We start from the raw sequence: 23,721 nt of genomic DNA on the forward strand, positions 1-23,721 counted from the left end.
TGCTGGACGTTTTGAAGCACTTCAAAGCATTTTCCAGACTGACTGTATATAAGTATTTGAAAACCGAGGCCTGGAAGGTACCTCTGTCATGAAGTTTGATTTCTGTCACAGGTATCATCACTTGATAGGAAAGTGAGAAACATAAATCAGCAAGAAATGTGGTTTTCTCACAAAGTTTTTACTTTTATTTGTTTAAAATACAACATAACTTGTAGGGGTAATTCCCTTTTTTAACTGAAAAGAATGTCACTAGTATTAGGTGCTTTTAATTTTCCAATGTGTAAATAACTATGAACAGTGAATATAATAACAGTTCAGATCTGACTCAGTCAGAACCAGGAGTAGAAGTGGATGAGAATATCCTTAGAAAAATGTGTTGAAATATTCTGATAGTTGATCAAAGAAAAGAGCTGGGACCAAAGCTTTCAGGAAAACCTTTGTGAAGCCATACATATGCTTATGAATTTAGGTAAAAAAACCCCAGTCATGGTCAGTAAGAACTTGTTGATGTTTTAGGTTTGCTCAATAATCTGCATATCCTTCTCACAGTTATTTTTGTTAGATGGATCTGAGCGTATGGTACCAGGAGAAAGTGGTATGTACTTTCAGTTAACAAAATGCCATGCAATGGCTTTAGATGACAGCACTGCAACATCATCATAACATATATTACAGTGTTATTTTAAGATTTGTAGAGATAATTTACTGTGAGTTATTCTTGCACTTTATTTAGGAACCTCAAATGCCCAAAGTTTATTGATACACTGCTTTATCATGCCTGCTAGCTCAAGTTAATGACTTGCTCCAGGTAGAGGATATAGTTGGGCAATATTTCATACAGCTTTTTTATCAAGAGTTTTGAGCTTCCATGCTTTAATTTATGCAGTTTAATATAAAAGATAGAGATACATGCTCATCCAGTTGAGGAGGCTTATCTGCAGAAGAATCAAATCTCTCTTTTGTAGACTTGACAGCTAGTACCTCACTAGAGTACATATACAAGAAGCTGATGGCATTTAAGCAAAAATTTTGGGAGTACATTTCTGAAGTTTTCTTCCAAAATACCTGTGTGCATGCATGTATACATATTATAGTGTGGTTATATGTACGTAGACACGTGTATGTATATATTATAATGTCCACCTATCTAATCTATATCTTAGAATTTATATGTGTATATAAAATGTAGTGTAGTTCAATTAACTCGATTTTTTTTTCAGAAAGGAAATTGGAAAAAACTAGAAAATAGTCTTTCTTGATGTTGAAAGGCTCCTCTCAGCCTAATTGCAATTTAAATCTAATTGCTTTAAAATACATGTTTATACTATTTTCCCCTCCCTGTTTTTTTAGTAAGGCTTCCTAAGGCTCAAAATTACCTTGATAATTTTTCTCTATATTTTTTAATCCTTTGACATTTGAATAAAGGTCTTTTTTTTTCTGCAATTGACAAGGAGCGTGTTTGACTATGCAAGGGAATGCTGACTGTCTAGACAGAAAACATTGCCAAAAGTACAAAGTCCTTGATAGAACAGACAAGCCTTTTTTTTTTTTTTTCCCCCCCCCGCTAATATTCAGTTTATAGTAATTTTAGCTGTTACTTGCAGCTTCGTGTATTTAATTTTGGAATTTGAGATACTGTGGTGTGTGTGGTGTGGTTGTGTTTGTTTGTTTTTCCACCAAATTTGCAGTGTCCCTGTAAAGACTGCAGAGATAAGTGTTCAAGATATTGATTAATATTTTGTTCTGTGTACAGTGGTTTCATACCTAGAACTATACCTAAGAAATGGCTTTATGTAGCTGGTATCTGTAAATCAGGGTGTTGTGTCAGCGAACAGGCTCCCAGTAGAACAGAAGTCATTCCAAATTCATACCAACTGTGGGTAGCTAAATAGACACTGGTTATCTTTGCCAGTCAGGACTCTGCAAATGATAGAAAGTACAAAGGAATACAGTGGAAAGGTTCCTTCTGCACCCTGCAGTGGAGTTGTTGAGCCCACTATCAGCTCTGATGGTTGTGTGCAGTACATTTCATCATGTCAGTACAAATTCATAACTGCCGTAACAGTCCAAAAATTCTAAACACCATATGAGTAAGTGAGCTCTTTCAGTAGACCAGCTTCAGTAATTCAGAGCTTGCTTACTTAATTTTCCCTAAGCACCTTCAGCGGTTGTAGATGGGCTGTCACTGTGATCTTTGAAATATTGCCAGGTTTCTTTCGTCCTCTGCTTTTGAATTTCTTATACAGTAAAACTTTCATACTTCCTTGTACTCTGTTCGTTACAAATGTCTGAGTAATCAGGATCTTATTTGGAGCTTAAAAGCATTTCAAACCACAACAGAAATTCAGAAATGGAAAAGGGACGAGATGTGCATTTATTGTCCTCTCTTTTACCACAGTACAGAGTCTAAGCCTTTAGTTTCTGGCTCTTTCCTGGCAGCCAGTCTGCAGGTAAATTAACCCAGCAAGCATGTATCATTTTTGACTAGAATGGGTATAAGGTAGTAATTTGAACCTCGAAAATAATGTCTTGGCCACAGTTTTTTTTCTGAAACTAATTCTAATCTAAGTTTGTAGAAAGGCTTTCTTTTCATAGGGATCTTATTTTTTCCCCTTCATTTCTTGTCATATTACTCAAATTCCTATATTCAGAACTCTTTGGAAAGATTGAGGAGTGACTGATGAAAACCTTGAATGATACTTTGAAAATATAGCACATGCTGTGCAGTTCCAGTAGAATAAAGCAGTATGGTTGAAGGGTTTAAGACATGCTTTCCTATTAATTTACCATCATTTAAATATTCTTTTAAGAGACTGCTTATGGATTCTGAATTCCCAGTTGTAACTATAATTTATTTGAAGTTTAAAGGGATATGATGCATTTTCTTTGTGAAGTATTCTACTTTTTTTGTTCATGCCAGTTCTTTGGCGTGTTTGAAACCAGTGGAACACACTAGTGTGCTGGCAAATGTGCAGATGTTTGTGGTGGTGAACTTCTACCAGAGCTGAACACTGATGTGCACTTGCAGCAAAAATGGGAAACAGCGAATAATCCCTTCTGCCTTGTGAGATGGTTGTATTTGAATTATCTTGGCAGGACTGGGTGAAGAAGCTTGTATTGTTAACAGTGCTGAATCTGCTATGTAAATGCATAAGACTTTTCTTCTGTGGGGATTTCAATCCAGCTTTCACCAGCGCTTTGTTCACCTAAAACTAAATTTAAAGGTTTTCTTAGATTTCTGCTGCTAAATTTGTGCTTTATGTGCTTTGGTCAGGAAGAAATCCATATCACACACATTTTTGTTTACTATAAATTTCTTCTTTCACTGAACTTTCTAAGAAATATATTCAATTAAGGTCTTTAAAATAGACTTTTTCTTCATCTTAAGCAAAATAATCTCCCAGATACCACACTTTTTAAAAAGTGATGTACCTGAAACACTTACATTTCAGGAGTTTAACTCGGTAAACATTGTACTAACTAATAAATGTTAACCTCATTTCTTCTCAGGCTTCCAAGGGATGAGGCGGCAACAGAACCACTAAAATATGCTGAACAACTTCCTGTAGCTCAGATAATACACCAGGTATGTCTTTCTATTTTAAGGATTTTCTTTGAGGATAAACAACATCTGTAATATTTAAACTACTTTTCTAGGTCATACGGTATCAATGTCCTCATGCTGGAAGTATGTAAAAACAACATACTCTTATTCAGATGACAACTATTAAATTATAAAAGTCTTATTCTGAACATGGCAATGACTTACTGTATGACACAGCTGACACTTCAGAGGTTGCTGTTAAAATTGTGTGTCTACTGATATAAAAGAAAAAATTCCATTAAGTTCTTCAAATTTGCATCTTGACCTAAATTATATTTCCCTTCCTGAAAAAGCAGCCGAAGTATAGAGTCGTTATAATGGAGTAACTGTCATGACGAATTGAGTAGGGAAAACAATCTCCCCTATTAATACAGTTCCGAATTAGCACTGTTTCCATTTCTGGCTACAGCAGTGTCGTCATACTTCCTGCTTTACACAGAATTGTTTGCTTTTTGTTTTGCATGATAAAACAAAACCCCAAAAGATTGAGATTTTGCTTAGATTGTGCCTTCTAACTGTGTCTTTATATATAAAGTCAATATTCTTCTATTTATTTAGGTAAACAAATGAGGGATGATAGGACATTTGAGCTGGAATAGCCTGAATAGCAGGCTACAGTTTTTATTACAGCATGTCTTTTTTCCCCCCCAATTTATGGCAAGGAGGAAGAGATCTTTTCTGTGCAGAAGATTCTATACTCCCTTCTTGCTCTTTTCTCAAAGTTCAAGGTCTGATTCTCATTCCATCCTGCTGGTAGATGAGATGCCCATCATGCCTTCATGTCTTCTCATTCTTTGCTCTTAACCACAGTGGGCTCTGCGTATTTTCTGGAAATACTCATGGCCCAATAACATACATAAAACTTGTGACATACTGTAAAACATGAGTATTGAGAGTTAGTATCTTCCTTCTTGGTGATGCTTTTAAAAAAGCAAAAAGACCTGTTCTGTTGCAGACATTTGGAATTTTCTTAAAAAAAAAAAAAAGGAATTTTTTTAACTTTGTAGATGTGAGTCCTGCTTCAGGGACAGGTAACAATAGTTTCTTAAGTCAGGACTTAAGTTCAGATTACTGTTTTCCTAATGGTACCTTAGCAGTATGGAATCCATCAGGTAATCAGGTATACTCTGAAAAATTGACCCGAAGATTGGGGAGGATAATGACAGGTCATCATGGGAGACAAAATGGTACAGTCCATCCACTGTCTTGAGATAAGGAAAACTTCCAACTGGAAACTGGGACTTGATGTTGGTCAGGGTAGCAATAGCCAGATAGACAATGTTAGATATAGCTGTGGTTTCAGGCTGAGCTGGTTTTGAATGCTTAAAGATCAAGAGGAACAGATAAAAGTTCACTAAATGTCAAAGTTGCTTACAGAATCCTATTAGTATTAGTTATTATTGTAGATCTTTCTGAATACCTGTGTTAATCAGTGTTTTTAAGAAGCTGAGTCACACGCTGCAGGCAGTGCTGGTTTTACCTTAAAGGAAACAAGCTTTATTTTAAAACTTTAAAGTGTACAGGTCTTTTCTGCGAGAGGTAAACACAAGGGATTTTAAAACTTTTGGCTGAAATCTGAACCTCCGGGAAGAATTTCTGATGTGTTCAGAACATGGAAGACTGGAAATCAGGACCAGTTTCTATGTCAGGAACTCCCTGGTGTTGTCAGAGCTTCAAATGACCCAACAGCCTGCAAATGTCACATTTAAAATTCTGTCTTCATGTCTGACTCTCAGCATAAATGAATTAAACAGCAGAGCAGGCAGCCAGTCAATATGTTCTTAACAGTGAGAGTGAGCAATGAAACAGTTTGGGGGTTGTTTGGAATCAGTAAATAGAAACTGCATGGAATGGCTCACCTAGAGGAAAATCTCAAATAGGAAACAGAATTAACCTTTAAGATGGTTGACCAGACGAAATGTCATAGTAATATTTTTACAATATTAGGTGGGTAATAGCCACAGAGGGTTCATTGGGCTGCTGTGTGTTATACCGCAATAGAATATTGCACTGTGGAATGGCAAAAATTTTTTGTGTGCGCGCGGTCTTATCTGTTTGCTATATCAAATTTACTGAGAGTATAGAGCTGTGGTCCACACAAGGCAGCAAAACAGACCCAACAGAACTGCAAATGTCTTTGATGTGGAGAAATAGACCAAAATGGCTGTTGTTTAGCTGTTGTGCCAGGGAGTCAGGCATCATGCCCTGGTTTTGGATGATGATGATACCCTTTTCGAGCCTCCAGCTGTAATCAGCTCAGCATACTCTGCACTGATGTCCTGCTGAATTAGCATTGCAAAGATTATAATGTGTCATTTCTGAGGGCCCTGCGACCATTGGGACACATAGTGCAAGGGCCATGTTAAGTTTATATGAATAAATATTTTTTACTTTAAGAAAAAAGAAATAAATTCTAAGAAATAAAAAAAATAACATGAGTAAAAACAGTGAATACTATTTGTAGTGTTATGATGCCTTATCCGAATCGATAATCACTGTGTTTAGTACTGGCTTTTGTTGTTGGTTCTATATCCCATGGAAGATTTCTTTCCTGTTAACCCATGTTTTGTTTACCTCTAGGCAGAGATAAAGGCATCAGTGGTGTATATTTGTGGCATAAATATACATGAATATTTCACAATGGTAGACAAGTATCCTAAATCAGTATAACACCAAAGTACGTTTTAATTATAGTGAGTAGCCAACGCGGCCGCTAATTCTATCCAAATTTTACTGTAAACTTATTCTCCTGAATACTACTTAAAGTGTACATGTTTTCCTTGGGCATTTACATGTGATTTCTAACATTCTCTTCAATACTTCTCTGGTATTTTAAAAAATGTTATACTAATGAACAGAAATTTACCTTTTGATTTCTAATCCAATTATTCCATGTGAAAATTTCAGACTTGATACTGACTAAACTATTTAATGAAAGGAGACCCAGAATCTGATTTGGGGATTGATCTTAAACTTTATGGGACTAGTAATTATGTATTATTATACCAATATAAAACCAAAAGAATAACAACCCTATAAAGTTCACAGTTCCGATTCTCAGAAATGTGTTATATTGAATACATTAGACCATGGTTAATTATTAAAAAGACAAATTTGAAGAAATGAAGATAAATAGCAGAATGAAAACAAATACTAACATTTAAGCCACTAGTTTTTAGACACTAACCAAAATGAAGTGGCTTTCTCCCTTTTCAAAAACAAAAGCAAAATGTGTGCTTTCAACTGAAATAAAAAACCACTAGTGCCCAGCAGAGGAATGCAGTCATTCATGTAAACTTCTAAAATGGCAAAAATTAAACTTTCAGAAGAATTCCCACATAAGACAGCCTTTTTAATGAGGTTCGTTGTGTACAGCCGTGCATACCATGCTGCTACTTGGACTAAGTTTATGAATAGTAAGGGGGAAAAAAAGGGGGAGAAAAAGGAGAGATTACTTTAATTCTGCACCTTCTTTAGTAGAAACAGATCTGGCGAAAGAACATGAGAAACTGCATTTGAGAAGATTGTTTTCATTTGTCATAAAGGATATTCATTGCTGGCCTTCCAATTCAGCCAGGTATTTTAATTAAAGTACCTACCTTTAGTGCCCGTGCTCATGCTCTGAATGTCACTATGTGTTAATATATTTTGCCTAACTGGGATTTAGGATATTGAAGAGACTGAAATTGTTACAGGTGTCTTACTGATGGAAGGATGTTTTATTGATGAAAGGCACATTTCAGTGGATAAATGCCAGATCTCCTGATGTTGTTATAATTGAAAACAAAATGAAAGAGCAAATTCAGACTACGATTGACTTGTATACTGATTTTAGTCCATTGTAAAATATTAAGCAGATAAATTAACATGCTGTTAAAACGGGATGGTATCTTAGGAAACCAACTTCCAGCCCCTAGTGGCGATTGCACAATTTACTTAAAATTTGACATGGCTTACAGTTGCACTTTTACTTAAAAATAAAAGAGTTCCTAAGTGTTTTCTCGTATAGGGCAATGCATGGGGGGTGTTAGATATAATTTCTAATTAAATTAGATTGAGTTTCCTTTTGGATGTATGTGTTAAGTTTGTTTTGTAAGGTTTTAAACCAGTGCACTTCTGTAGCCTCTCTTTAGAAGCCTTAGTGGAAAATGCCTTCTGTAATCTCAGGAGATTACTAGGAGGTCATGCCAGCCCTGTTGAGTAAATCTGTCTTTCCGTTCCACGTTCCAGTCGAGCAACTCATGTGAGCACCATTAGCTTTGCTGAGTTTAGACTCAGAGGACTTTAGGGAGTTGCCACATCCAGTTTAGTTTGAGGGTGTGACTCAGTCCACAATAAGGGAAATTAAATAAGAAATTTAAGAAAGAAGGTGGGAAAGGGATCTCCAGAGTCATAGATGGACAGGCTGATGGTCATCAAACATGACTGTAGAGTTGCAGATCTGTATTAAGTCTTGCAAGAAGGTCTTTGTTTCCATAATGTCTGTGCTTCTCTAACGAGTTTGCCCTCCCCCCAAACTAAAATCCATTTACTTTCAAGATTACTTTTTATTCATTCTCGGGACTTCATTCTCAGACAGTAGAGGGGTGTTAGTTTATTGCATTTGTTGATGTCATTCCTGTTTCACGCTGATTTAATTGAGAGAGGTTTTCTTTAGCAGCATTTGGCAGTTATTGTTGAAACAGTATTAAGAAAATGGAACATATCATGTTGTATAGATTTTTTAAAAGTTATTTTTGATAATCTATAACACAACAATTTTAGCTCTTAGACTTAAATGTTTTCACAAACATTAAATTAAAGTGGTTTTATGTGACTTGCGATCTTTGTGAAATGCTCGATATGAAAATTAACCCATCACATGCTCCTAGAGTCTTGAAAGCAAGACTGTAAAATTCAGGGGTCACACAAGTGCCTTGTCCGACTCTCGCAGCCGCCCTATAGCACTCGTTACATTTCAAGGGTGGCCTCTCGCACCCACTCTACGGCTGTCCTGATGGTGGAGTCTTGGTTCCTATTTATGTTTTATAAAAACCATCAGTGGTGTGCAGAACTTTAGTCGAGTACGCAAGGTGTTTAATAGCACAGCAGACAGTAATTTTGGTTTACAGATAATAATTTATTAAAAGTCTTAAAGTACCTTGATAAGGGATATTTGCATTTTACTGTGTCTTTACAGGCTACGAGGTTCAAAAGCAACTTTTGATACTCAGCTGTGTTAGGTTGGATGTGCAAAGTTTTAGACACAGCTATTTATACAATCTCTGAAAATACATTCCTGTAGCTGCGATTGAAAATAAAGCATAGCTTGCTTTTTAAAACTCTGGTCATAGTATTTAGCTAAATGATGTCAAAGGTAAAATATGACCTTTCACCAAAAGGTCCAGATGTTGCTGCATCTGTTAGCACAAACACAGGTCTTTTCAGGAATGCTTTTCTTTGTCAGAACCGTATTTTTTCAGGACTACTGAAAATTGAATTTTTCATGTCAAAGATTAGGAAGTGCTCTCACTTTAGAATTCAATTTTATTTTAACAAAATACATTACATGGCTAGCCAACAAAAAGCCTTGTGACGTGTCACCTTGCACTGGGACACCTGCCTGGTCAGGTTTTACTTTTGCAGTTCTGAGCAATACCCTGAAGACGGTGTTGTCCCCGTAGCAGTGCCACTGCTTGGGGCCACTTGGGAGTACATGGGGAACAGCGGCCTGTTCTGACAGCGTTCACGTCTGTCTGTTCCAGACGAGAGGTGAGAAAAGCTGTTTCTGATGCATGTCATGGAAATCTGTCAACATCCTCTTCCTCACCAGCTGACTTAAAGACCTTTTTGGAGCTCAGGCCTTCTGACTATATTCATGTGCAGAATTAAACCCAGATGCGCTGTACACCTTTTGCTCATCCAGCCTTTCTTAATCTAGGGCACTTGGGGTGTATAGGAGTTAGAAATCAATGTATTTTCCTAAGATTTCTTTTTTCAATTCCTTTTTAATGTTTAATCTAAAACATATATTTGTGAACTGTGTAACCAGAGGTGGTTTGTCTGCATTTTGTAGCTCTGATGGCAGTGGTCTCGAGTGGAACCCTGACTGGATGTTATCCACTAAATAAGAGCTTGTTTCTTTCCCTAAATTATATACAGTATGTGGATTTAATTTCTCTCAATGTTGCATAAGTTAGGGATCATTTAATTTTTTTTTGCTTCCTTTAAATTGAATGCTACCTAGTAGAAAACTCTGTGCTCAAAAGGAGCAAAACAAACGTTCTGTGAAAAGCCATTACTGCATGGTTTTGCCAACCACCAAATATGTCGTATAGCAGCAGAGATATTCCTGCCTACGCTGTGTGCTACTTGGTGCATATAGGTGCTTTGAAGTTCAGTCCCTAATATTTCTTCTGATATTAAGGTTGATTAAAAAACATGGTGAGTAGCAGAGTCTTGCTGTGTGTATGAGTCATGTAGTGTATGCAATGTGTACCTTTAAATCTAGAGAATGAGTGTTTAATTATTTTGATAGTACTGTTTTCTGTAAATAATAAATTAAGAATGGAATAGTCCCCTGTTTCTCTGACTCACGCCAAGAAATCACAGAACACGTTCTTGGCTTGGTTGTAGATGGTACAAGTCTTCTACTGGCAAAGCATTACACCAGAAGCATTTTCAGGCATTTTTTCATCTATTGAACTACTGCAGAGTAAGTGATGGTATTTAGGACCTTTGTATGTAAACCAGTAGTCCACACAAACAATAAGTTTCTTTCTCTTTTTTTTCTTATTCAGAAATTAAGTAACACGTTAGCCTAATTAAATCTTATAAACAAAGTCGTAACATTCCTGAAATAGAGCATCTTAGTGTAGCATAAAGTATTTTCGTAAAAGATTTAAACGATAATTTTATTTGCTGTGGCTCTTCTCATAAATTCTTTCTAATCATGGAATACAATGATGTGGAGTTATCATCACTAATTTATGCTCTGTTTTTACAGACAAGGCACAGCTGGTTTTGTTTTGTTGTGCTTTTCTTCAGAGCATGAGGGAAACCCTCTGGAAACAGAGACCTAGTAAACAAGTTTCTTTTCTGCCATCTTCCAGTTAAGGGACTGTTGTGGGTGATCACTCTGCCTCTCCAGGATCATTATTTCACTGTTTCTGAATCACAGGGAAGGTTCTTCTTCTTTATCACTTTGTTAAGTTGAAATATTAGATGGAAGCTCTTCTCTTAGTCTTCCATAAAGATAAGTATCTTAGAATTATTTTTCTTTCAAATGCTGCCTCCCAAATTTTAAAAAATTAGCAGTAATTATAAAGAAATTCATTTCTATAAGGATAGACTACCAAAATATTCATGCACAGGGAAATCTTTTGTCTGCACATAACGCTGCTTGGCAGAGCCAGAAAAGAAGCAGGAGTGGGTTTTGTTGCTGACCAAGCATTCCGGGGGAACTGAATGTAATACTAAATTCTTCCAATTATAGGCGAATACAATGGCTTGAATAACTACATGCATCGAAAGGAACCTGAACAGTCAGTTGTGGGGTTCTTGCTTTTAACTGTTTCCTACTGGAAATACCACACTGAACATTTTCTGTAGGCCAAGAAGGCGAAACTTTGCCATGGCCTGTTCCAGCTGCCCAGAGACACTGGAGATGGAGGATGGCAGCTTTTTCTGTTGCCAGAAGTGTTGCATGCATGGTCCGTCCTTTTTTCCCTGTTTATGCATTAAAACATGTAACTTCACCTCCTTCCTTGCATTTTTAAAAAATGAAACAGAAGTATATTTGAAACAGAAAAAAAAAGAATGATCTATTTTTTTCCCTATTGCACAGCTCTGTTGAGAACAGTTGAGCAGTTACCAAAATTTTCTGTCGGATGTGCATGTACAGCATCAGCTTGTCTGGGCATCAGTAGTGTCCATTCTCTTCTGTCATGTCTTGAAATGTGAATTTATCACTTCTTCACAGAAGTGGCACCCAGCAAGGTGACAGTAACCCCTAGACCATGGTCTCCATCAAAGATAGTCACCTCTTCAGGGAGATGCAATGGCAAAACCGGACAAAAGCGATGCGTTGTTTTCAAAGTGACTGTACAGGTCCAGCAGTTTGGACGAAGAATTATAGCACTGAACTGTTCAATTTTCTGAGGTCACGTCTTTTTTTCTATTTCCCTGACCTATGAAAACCCTTACATTTAAAGACTGGCATTATGTCTTCGTTCTTCTTTGGCACAGGGTGTGAGATCAGTTTGACAGGCAGCTTGGAGTGATTTAACTCGAGGCTGCCCCTCAAGTGGCCACACTGCGCTGTCCCCCATGTCAGAGTTCTGTGCTCATTAGGCACAGCAGTGAGCTGAAAACTGCTGCTTAAAGAAAACAAAAAGGGCATTTTTTCAGCCTGGCTGGGTATGTCACCGCAGAATTTCTAAAGCCAACTAGAATAGGTAGTATCAACCAAAATTTGTAAAATGTATGCATATTCCCTGAAAATTTTTGTTTATATTTCTCATGAGCAGGTGAGAGTGAAAATAATTGTTACTCTGGAAAGGTGAAATGGTAATAAATTTAAGGCTTCTGTGCATATCACGGAGTGCCCAGTTTGCCTTTGAGAATGCTGGTAATATGAGGTTTTCTATGTGAATGTTGCATCATCCGTTTCATGGATTATGAGACATAAGTTTCATACCCACTAGCATATAGAATTGTCAGGCATACTTTTAAAAATATATATTAAAAATACCCCAGCTCAATTGTAGCTGTAATTGTTAGAGGTGCTATGTTGGATTTGCAGCTGAAGAGGTAATTCTTGTAATTGTTTCTTTTTAATAAGCACTGTCTAAGATGTAAAATGAAGGAAGAGGTTCAGGAAGTGACTGTAACATGTCAGGCATTATAGAGTGCTGTAGGTCTTTGTGGTTTACTCATCTGAACTTCAAATAACTGCATTTGAAGGGTCAGTAATAGCTGTATGACCATAAATTCTAAAAATTATTTTTCTTATATTAAAAAAATTATTTGTGCTTTTTTTCAGCTGAATCAGCCATGTGTTTGAGGAGTCTGTATGTACAAACTTTTTAATATGCACTGTTGATCTTTCTGTGTCTCTAATTTGGCTTTGGATTTGATTGTGTCATGATCCTCTTTTGCTGAGCTTTACAACCTGCTCACAACTGTGATTTTAAGGCTGTGGTTACTGTTTCTGTTGTGCTGTAGCTATGCTCAGAGCTTTGCAGAAAGAGACATGTTGAAAAATGCTTACAGGTTAAAGTAAACTTCACGTAGCATGTTGGCAAAAAGCAAAACAAGGTTAACAGTGAGATTCTGATTTGCAGATTAAGGCCTTAAAGAACCACCGTGTTAATCTCTTCTGACTTTCTGCATGAAGTACCTAGATACTTTATTTATATTCTCCCTTCTTTGTGCCAATATCGAAATCAGGAAGGATGACTAGAAAAAGGGAGTGAGTAGAGGCGCGTAGATGTTTAATCAAAATATTGTAATTATACGGGGAATGTAAATGAGGGGGACAATTATGGCATGTTAGTACATGATTACGGAAAGCGTGCACGATATTACAGCTGTTATTGAAGAAGCAACGTGTACGTGTCCCAGGGGTCTCAATTGCTAATGTCACGTGAATTGTTGTATAGCGCTATAGATAAAATATCAGTAGCCATCTCGCTTTGTTTTGGGCAGCTGATATTAGAACTGCTGCTGTCTCTGCAAATCTAAGGAGGTTATTTTTAAGTGAGTTCTGTGATTTGAGACTCTCTGCTCTCCTTTGTGGTCATAATAAGCTTGGCTGATGTCAGAGATTTTTTGCTAAAATTATCTCTCCAGCCATTTTAACTCTTAAAATTGTAGTCCTCTATTAAGCATGTAATTCACTTATTTCATCATTCTTTGCTTCTGTGAGATTTTTTTTTTTGTGATACACTGGTCTGCATTCATTTGCATTTGTGATTCCTAAGCCTGGATTCTTAGATGTTCTGACTCTTTTTGGATTTGTCTGCACTGGGTCCCATTTATTTGCTGTTCCTTCAAATATGGACACAGTGAATACTATTTAGGTCACTGTGGTGAGTTGTCTCCAGTGGGGATAGCTGAATAGATTTTCAGTGCATAATGGTATGCAAATAATATACCTCTGCCTCACATGGGAATAGACTAAATATATGCACAAGCTTTCTGTGACCTTAATAGGTTTGTAGGCATCATAATATACCATGTGCTGCTGTAGCATGGTATCTGATATACAGATATTTCAGCTGTGGTTGAGGGCAAAGAAATGTGTGAAATAACTCTGTGAATTTAGTATGTGATCCACACACCTTACTGTGTATGAAAGTGTATGCCAGCAATATAGTTGATTTGCAACATAAACAGTAGGTTTTAATAATAGTTATCATTAATAAAACAGAAGATGCTTACTGTCTTACACTTAGAATGCCCTAATTCATTACATTGGTAGAACATTTTCATGCACAATGCAAGGTGAAACTGAAAAACATACAGTCAAGTTATAAATAAGTTACTCCATTAGGCTGTTTTTATGTTTGTGATGTTTCACATGTGAATGTATCTTTTAAAAATTTTGTTTCTTTTTAGTTTATTTTTATTACAGGTTCTAGAGCAACTCAGGAAACAGGTGCTGCATTTGGAAAAGCTTTGCTTTAGTGAAGCTTTCTGTGCAAGAGAATACATTCTTCCTAAAACTTCGTTTTACTTAAATTAACTTGTATTTCCACTGAGGAAGGCTTATATGAAGCACAAAGGGAGGCTTAGCGGTTTAGACTTCCATCAAATAAACTGCATAACTAAACAGAGAAGATGCCAAGCCTCGCACTCTTGTACTTGAAAGTATTGTATTCTCTGTCATGGGAACTCGAGATTAGAGAAATTATAAAGGCTTTGCATAAAACCAGGGAGTTAGAATTAATTTTTTCTTAAGCAAGGAAGTGTCAAAAGCCTATTATGGTAATTTTTCAATTTTGTCATAACCATTCACACATTTTAAAATAGTTGTACAATTGAGTGGAGACATAATTGATGTGTTGTGCTTTCTTTTTTTTTTTCCTTGGGCCATCATAAAAGATAGCTTAGGTGCACTTAGGCTCAGAAGAAGTAGGTGCGCTAACTAAGTATATGTAAATTTTCATATCACAGTGAGAAAATTTGCCTAATGGATTGAAATAGTATTCTAAGAATGGTTCCCCTATTCTTAATTACATCCCAGTACCAAATATCAATATTAGATGAAGACAAACCACAAAAACCTTCGTGAGAAAGTATAATTCCTAGCACTACAATTTTGGGTTGTTATTATTATTATTATAGTAAAAAGTAGCAGTAAAAGGCTGCATAAAAAAAATGTTACTTAATTACTTTATTCATTGTCTTTTAGGGTAAATTAAAAGCTGAAAATATAATGGAATGAAGAGCTACTGCCACATTTATTTTATTAATTCTTACTGAATTAAAAAATTATAAATCTTGTTATATCATAACAGCCTATAAAGTGCTAGGGCAGTAGTTATGCTTGTTCTAAAACAAATTTTAGGACTTCCCTAATTAAAAGAAAAATCGTTAGGCAAAACTTTTAGTGGTAAATTAAATCACTTTTTTTTTTTTTAGCAAATACAGTATGCAACAGAAGAAATACCGCTCTAGATTTGCTTTCATTTTGGTGACCAATTTTGCTGTTCCATAGGAGGAGTCGTTGGTGGAACCAGCTTTGCATTTGGAATGAGACTTACTGGGAAATGTGAAGTAAGCAATACTCCTGAGTGGTCATTGATTAGTAAGACTTTTGTTTTTTCTGTGCAGAGAAAGGGCATCTTTCCTACCTTTTGACTAATTTTTCTGCAGGAGCCTCCTTGGGCTATGAAGGAGCTACCTTTGGCATCCCCAAATTATGCTTGACTTGTTCAGAATTTTTCTGGCTTTGTCTGCATTAGAAACTGATGAAATACAGAGATCTGCTGTGTGACAGGGATGAAGCATATTCTGCTTTATCACTTTTCCTGACGCTACTGAATGGCTTCTGTCACAACATGGTTGTGCAGTTTTTGTGAGATGAGGCCTGGGCAGGAGGGTCAGCATCTGTTCTGGCTGTTCAATTAGTTCTCTAGTTTACAGGTTTCTGTTGTTTTGTATTTGTGTCCCTGGAATAATAACACGAGGAAAAAGAAAGCAAAGTGCGTGCATGGATGTGTGTGTGTGGAGGGAAAGGAGGGGATGCTGGTAGATCCTTAGGCAAAGGGCAAAGTATTTCTTAGTCTTTATTCCATATTTTATTGCTTAGTACTGATTGCACTGGGCATAGAAACAACGTTAGTCTGTGTGTGTATAAGTACCTATTTACTTTGAGTGTAAGACTTGACTTAGTTTGTGTTACCTGTCACTAAATATAACCAGGATCAGGACCTTTCTAAATAAAGCAGATTAACAAAGTACGTTGTAGTAGGTTGTCCAAGATGCGAGATTTAATTCCATTTTCTGGTGTCAGTTCAGTGTTCTGAACGTTTTCATTTCTCACACAACCTTGTACTATTTTTATTAATCATTACTTTTTATTGTTTACACGTGAAAGCTTCTCTGATAGACAGTGTTTATTTAAATGGTATTTCAGTGAGTAATAAAATTAGCAGTAACAGTTTTCTTGGTTTTTTTCTCTATCTACTATAATTCTTCTGGGTGTATGCAGCATAAAAAGTAGCTGTTGCCAATAAGCTCACATTGATAAGGAAAAAATACAAATGTTATCAATCTTAGCTTGACATATTTTGCAGTGCTGTGATGGCAGATACCTTTCTGAATGCTTTTCCTCAGGTGAAGGCTCTGTTGGCTCCAAATATATTCACACATTTATCCCACTTAACCGTGTAAACTTAGCGAGGTGTTATTGGTGATTTTTTTGTGTTAAGTTAATTATATTTTGTTTACTCTGCAGTAGCATGCTGTGAGGAGCACGGCAGTGTAACTCACAAGCTCTTGACAGGACTGATGAATGGCCAGAGACAGAGATATTGGCAGGCTGTTCTCTAGTGCTCTGTCTAGAATTGTTTTCCTAAATAATTCAAAGGGGTGAAATTTGATGAAATAATTTCCATTTGAAAAATGAATGGAAGGGGTAAATGAATGAAGACTCCAGTAATGGAGCAGTTGTGTTCATAGTACTGGGCAGACAAGAGCATCCCGCATTGCCACTCCTGTGCAAATTCTTTGCCTGAGGTTGTGATTCAGCTTTGTGCAAGTGATTCTTTCTGCGGTGACCGGCTTTCTCGCTCGGTGTGTGCCCCCCGCTGTCGCCAGCCCCCAGGCTGGGAGGCCCCACACACTGATGGCCGTCCCTCCGGCTCCGTGTTCTGCAGCAGCCCGGCCCAGCGTGGGGGCTCTGTGAATGAGTGACTGATGGCGGATTTTCAGGAGGTAGCGATTGATACGAAAGACCATCTACAAACACCCAGCTGACAGACAGACAAGGAGTAGTACTTCCAGGGGACTGAGGAACACATCAGCAGGGCGGTAACCTGTGGTTAGTTTAGGTGGTAGGCAGGAAAGGCGCAACCACTTTGCTACTAGATAAGACCATCTGTGGTTTTATCTTTTTTTAAAGACTCACTCTTTCAGAAAGATCTTGGTACTGTACATGTTACCTGTGGTAGTCTGAGAGGGTGTGTACTCAGCTACACTCATTTGTTCTTCCAGAAAAATGGTCTTTGTGAGCCCCACGTAGCATTGACTGATGAACCATGTGTCATGCAAATGTCACGTGGGAACAATGAGTAGTTATGATACCATAAATCTGCCATTCTTTCTTAATGGCAGCTGCCTACAAAAACTCCTTGCAGGAATGGATTTGCTCTCTGGGACTCCTTGTTCTTTGATATACCAAGCATAATAGAAACGGCTTTCTGGTGTAGGTGTAATTGTGTGCAACCACTAATTAAGTGTCTGCATCACTGCTGTGTCCGTGTTTTATGATTTGTTTTCAAGTTTGTATAACAGCTAGAATAGCCAAAAGTATTAGGTTGATATTTCAGAATAGTTATTTTTCCTTTTTTTTCTGCTCACGCAGAGAGTATGTACAACACAAACTTGGGTAGGAATACTGGTCTGGCATATGTGTGCACAAACTACTGAATACAACAATTGTCTTTAAAGCTGGGTGGTGGTGGGGAGCAAAATGATCGATCTATCACCAGCTGTAATACACTGCTTTCCAACCAAAAATGAAAATATTTTGCAATAAAAACACAGCCAAATTTGATCTTGGTCATATAAATGTGCAGGCACCTTCTGCCTCAGCCCTGCTTCTCCATCCATTTTTTCATTCCTGCCTCTTAGATGTAATGCTGTTTTGTGTTGTGCAAGCTGGAGATGGAAAATGTGGAGCTCTACTGCACACATGTATAATGTAGCACACAGCTCAGGGCAAAGGAGAACTTTTAAAATTACAGCTGTAGAGGTTTAAAAAATGAGCAGTAAAAACTATGTGCATAAGGAATATTTATTTGGATTCCAGTTTCTTAAAATGTAGCTGTTGAGATATTTGATTAGATCTTGTACTCAATATGGCATATCGAGTATAAGATCTAATGTTGTCTAACATCTGTTGTTAATGCAGCCTGTCACCTGGAAATAAATGAACAGATACTCATAGGATATCCAGAAAAAAAATGTGTGGTTAGAAGCATCACTACTGCTTTGAAAGGAATAGCATAATAATTTATGAACATCATGGTTTCTCCATACGAACAGAAACAACTTCATTTGAATTTGAGTGATCAAAATTATACTTCATAATGGAAGTTCTAAGGCATACAACTAATTTTATGAGATGAAGAAAAAGCCTGCCTCAGAGCATACTGATTGAAAAGCAGTTGTACGGACTCACCATGTGGTCCAGAGAGACACTGGGAAATCTAGGTTAGATTTCCAAGGAGGGCGCTGTGCTGAAAGGCTGGGCTGGGTGAGGCCGGTACCTGGAGTAACACAGACGCTGCCTCGTCTCTGCAGAGCTCAGACGCTGGTTCTGGTTCTGCTCCACTGGCAACATGACTTTGTATTTGTGTGAACCCGATCTGTACCTTAGAAGACTTAGAGATAATCTTTTCCTGGGGGAGAGGGAGCAGGGCATGCTGCTTGGAAAAATAACACTCTGAGAACAGGTTGGCCTTATTTACACAATTTTTGTGACTATGAAATATCTTTGTACCGCTAGCAGCCTCCATACACCCTTTTCACCTCCTTCGTTCTTTGCGGCTGCTGTTTCTGTCTGCTTAACCCAAAGCCTGGGTAGCAGCGAGTGGGTTGCTTTTATATCTGATAGTTTTTGGAGGTCCTCTGCGCTGAGGTCTGCCTTGCTAGTGTGCATTTTGGTCATTTTCTGACCCTCTTTAGTGTAAGGATCTCGGGAAGTTTATCTTTCTGTTTGTGGCATGGCACTGTGTGCTGAATGTCTTTAGTCTTGTGTTTGCTAATAATATTTTTCTTGTTCAAATTTATTAAATATAAACATATTGACAAAGAAGAATCCTTCTCAAAGTAGCAGTGACCAAGTTTTGAATACCTACTTAACTAAGCTGCTCATCTTCTATTTTGCATACTTCAGGAGGCATGAAGCTTTGTGTTTGCAAATATAATTAATATGTTTGCTTGGATTTAGGTGCCCTTTCACAGAATCACAGAAAGTTAGGGATTGGAAGGGACCTCAAAAGATCATCTAGTCCAATCCCCCTGCCAGAGCAGGAACACCTAGGTGAGGTTACACAGGAAGGCGTCCAGGCGGGTTTTGAATGTCTCCAGAGAAGGAGAATCCACAACCTCCCTGGGCAGCCTGTTCCAGTGTTCCGTCACCCTCACTGAGAAGAAGTTTCTCCTCAAATTTAAGTGGAACCTCATGTGTTCCAGCTTGAACCCATTACCCCTTGTCTTACTGTTGGTTGTCACCGAGAAGAGCCTGGCTCCATCCTTGTGACACCCACCCTTTATATATTTATAAGCATTAATGAGGTCACCCCTCAGTCTCTTCTCCAAGCTAAAAAGACCCAGCTCCCTCAGCCTTTCCTCGTAAGGGAGATGCTCCACTCCCTTCAGCATCTTTGTTGCCCTACGCTGGACTCTCTCCAGCAGTTCCCTGTCCTTGAACTGAGGGGCTTAGAACTGGACACAATATTCCAGATGCGGTCTCACCAGGGCAGAGTAGAGGGGAAGGAGAACCTCTCTCGACCTACTAACCACCCCCCTTCTAATACACCCCAGGATGCCATTGGCCTTCTTGGCCACAAGGGCACAGTGCTGGCTCATGGTCATCCTGCTGTCCACCAGGACCCCCAGGTCCCTTTCCCCTACACTGTTCTCTAATAGGTCATTCCCCAACCTGTACTGGAACCTGGGGTTGTTCCTGCCCAGATGTGAAAAGTAATGATCATGGCTTCATAGAAGAGCATGAATTCGATTAAAATTTAAAACCCAATTTGCTTCATATACCTTAAATACATGTAGCCAGTTGGTTTTTTTTTCTAAATACAACCTTATGTTGTGACTTTTTCCATCTCCACCCTGAGGCACACCTGATTTCCATGGTGTACCTGGCAGCTGAGCAGGTCAGAGCTCAGCCCGTGCATCTCCCTGAGCTGTGCCCGGCTGGGGAAGATCCACGTGGACGGCGGCTGCTGCCAGCACAGAGCTGTGGGCGGCAGTTTTGGCTGTGGCAAATCACACACCTTGGCTGGGCCCCCCAGTACAGTCCCTGCTGTGTTTGCTGGGTGGGCATCGCTCATCTGAGCACCGGCTGGTCTGGGAATTAAACTGCGCTGGGACCCAGGTGCTGGGGAAGCTCCCTTTGATTACAAGTAGTGTATTACGTGTTGTGTCACAGGTTGGAAGATTAATGAACAATTGTTAAACCACTAAAAGCGCTTTAAAGTGCTATGTAATGCTGGGAGATAACACTGGAAGTAAAGAATAATAAGTGAGCAGCCATTTTTGAAGTAGAAGTTAATTTCTAAAAAGCCCTTATAGGTGACATATTTTAGAAGGAAATGAAAAACTAAAGCTATTATAACAGTGTTGTAGTTTATATTGCAGTGATTACACAGTGTTCAAAGTAAATATTTAAAATGCAGTTGTTGGCATTGATATGTTTATTTAGTTTAACTACTGTTCTTTCCTGTATCCTTCATGAGTTTTTGTTGTTGATGAGTGAACTTGCTTCATTATTTTATTAATATTGGAGATATCAGTACTCATGGCACTGTGGTTAATAAATACAAACCGGGAGAGTAGAAAAAAGTGCTTTAAATTGTTTTGCAGATTAATAAGCACCGTTTATGTGGGAGTTCCCTTAGGACTTTGATCTTGCTGTGGGCACAAAAGAGGATTAAACTATTACTAGATGGCTGAAATCATTTGATTTCCCCCATCCCCTGCAAAGACCCCAAATCCAAACTGTAACTGACAAATTAGAAATGCATAATTCCACTAAAAGCTTTGAGGACGTACTTTATGCTGTGATTTGCTTGTGATACATATAAATTCATTCTGAAATTAAACTTTGTTGTGTGCTTTGTCATAGGAATTGAGAGGATTACCCAGTTTGAAATTTTAAATTGCAAGTAAACCTGAATTATTATGGAGTCCCTCTAGGAAATACATAATGTGCTATTGGCACAGTGCACTGTACTCCATAGCAGAATTTGGCTTCTCCAAGGAGTTCCCTTGTCCTTCAGTTTGAGATCTGTTGGTTGTTGTTTTGTTGTGGGGTTTGTTTGTTTTGGGGTTTGTTTGCTTGGGGTTTTTTGGTAGTTTGTTTTGGTTTTGTTTGTTTGTTTGTTTTTTTCTGAGATGAGAAGCAGGTGGGTTGTTTGCATTTTGGATCTGAGGTTGGCCTTCGATTTCAAAGACCTGCCTTGAAATGTGGATTTTTCTTTTTTCAGATTTCAGTACTGGTCTTTAACACAGACCCTAATGCAAAATTAGGTATCTTGAGAAACATGAAAGAAAACCATTAGTATTGCAATGGGAGAAGTAGAAATGTTCATTTAAATGGAGAGTGCCCAAGACAAAAACTTGGAAATTTACATCCCAAAATACATAAAATTCATGCCAGTGATCTAATAGTGATGGCGGGCACTGCACAGAGACGCAGCAAGTGTGCTCTGCTGACCCCAGAACTGCCGGGGGGGTGGCAGGATCTGCCCCGGTGCCATCGCTGCCACCGCTGCCACTGCCTGCCGGGCAGCCCCACAGTGGCCTGGCGGGTATTTTATACCATGTGCAGCAATAAATAGGCTAAAACTGGGTCTAGGGCACTCTGCACTGAAACTCCTGAGAGAATTAAGCTGGGATTAACTTGAAATATGATAGCTGCCACTTTAATGGACTTGCTGGAACACAGCACTTCTAGTGTTTTATTTTTTGTGCAGTTACATATGGATATTTTGCAGTTGTGGTACAAACACACACCATCTGCGTCAGGCTGGGGAGAACATCCCCCATAACAAGGATGATGGTTTTCCCACTCTCTTAAAGCCCTGTTTAGAATGAGATGCTGGAGGAGACTGAAGAATTTGTGTATCCCTCTTCCATTTGGGAATTGCTACATTCCTGACTGTATGCACTTGCTTTCTCTACCGCTGCCATCCAAATGTGGGTTCCGAGTTTAACCCAAAGCTTTCTGTACCAGTGGTGTTGTCCCTGTTGAGGACACTAATGCAAAAGGAGTTCCATTGGAAGAGGACTGTAGTGGTGGATTATAATGATATTTAACACAGTGTTTTCCATGTGAAATGTTAATACGTGATGCTTTAAATCTTCCGTTCTGATGTAACATTTTAAAATTAAACCATTCTTAATCTAATTGCCACTTCAGCTTTAATACTTTTCTTTTTTTTTTTTTTTTTTTGCATAAAACTCATTTTAATTGGAGTAACGAGTATTGCATGTTTTTTGAAAACACCTTCATTGAAAGTCTTGCACGGTTTCCATTTGGGTCCCTACAGACCCATCCTGTTTGAAAATACACTTTTATTCTCTCCTTAATTACAGTACTTGGAGCAACTCTCTATTAACTGGTTTTAAGTTCCACAGGATAATGAGTCTACCAGAACTAGAGAGCGTACAGCAGAAAACTGTTCACAGGAGGAGGTTTGCTGTTGCTTGGCTACCTATCTTTTTAATTTGGAATTTCCAGCAATTCGATAATGACTAGCCCCATAGCTGCTAAACGTATTTGTTCGTGACACATTGTACCATTTTATATGCGCCTTTCACCTATGTGTTACTGCTACTATTGTAGGGCTAAAGAGGGCATCTATAATGGGGTTGTATTGTGGCACAGGTCACAAAACCTAAACACATCAGTGACTTAAGCAGTACTTGGTATACTAAGTTCTTAGGTGGGTACAAGAACAAAATTCAGAGTAACTCCAGCCAAAAGTGCTATTGCCTCTGCTCCTCCAGATCAGTCCCAAATACGAGAAAGTTATGCATAGTTTGTAAGTACTGCAGCCAATCTGTGGTCTTTTAATAGTACAGATTCTCACATCAATTTAGGCATAATTAAGACACATAATTAATGGCAAATTAAAATACTGCAACACTTAACCTTTTCTGTCCATTCAGCATTTTCTCACAAGTGAGAAAATACCTGACTTTCAAAAATCGCCTTTCACAGAAATTTGCTGGAATAAGACCTGAATTTGATATAAAGGGATACTTTATCTCGGGTTTTCTTCTGGGCACAGAACTGGTATAAGCATAGAAATTCTGTCTTTTCTAAACCTTTTTCCAGGATGTGGATCTAAAAAGGAAATGTTTCCATTTGCTATTGAAATGTTTCTTTCTTACTTTAGTAGTTTTTCCCGTTAGATCTCTGTGACCCCATCTGCATGCACAAAACGTAACAGTCACAGCAGCTTCTGCAGCCGTGTTGGGCTCACGTATGTTTTCGGAAGGGCATCACGCCTGCGCCTCCGATGTCATTACCCGAGACACTGGTGTAGCTGTGGCAGCAGGAGTGACACTGACATGGGCACCCCGCAGCTCGCGGTGTGACACAGCCGTGCCAAGGGGAGGGAAGGGGGTTTGCCCTTACAAGGCTGGGAGCTCTCTGCCAGCTG

The 23,721-nt window shown here is 38.3% G+C and overlaps 1 protein-coding gene across 2 annotated transcripts in view; it reads left to right on the forward strand.

Annotated features, from left to right (window-relative positions):
- PIGK (phosphatidylinositol glycan anchor biosynthesis class K) overlaps positions 1 to 23,721 on the forward strand; it is a 70,494-nt gene that overhangs the window by 42,783 nt on the left and 3,990 nt on the right. Inside the window, exons 10-11 of one of the 2 annotated variants that reach the window (XM_065656419.1) lie at positions 3,511 to 3,586; positions 15,306 to 15,364. In XM_065656419.1, coding sequence (XP_065512491.1) covers positions 3,511 to 3,586; positions 15,306 to 15,344 — 115 coding nt within the window. In that variant the 3' untranslated portion in view covers positions 15,345 to 15,364. Of the gene's footprint in view, positions 1 to 3,510; positions 3,587 to 15,305; positions 15,365 to 23,721 lie in introns of those variants that run through there. The other variant, XM_065656418.1, reaches the window with a different exon arrangement.

This window comes from Caloenas nicobarica, chromosome Z, assembly GCF_036013445.1.
Source record: "Caloenas nicobarica isolate bCalNic1 chromosome Z, bCalNic1.hap1, whole genome shotgun sequence".
Lineage (NCBI taxonomy): Eukaryota > Metazoa > Chordata > Aves > Columbiformes > Columbidae > Caloenas > Caloenas nicobarica.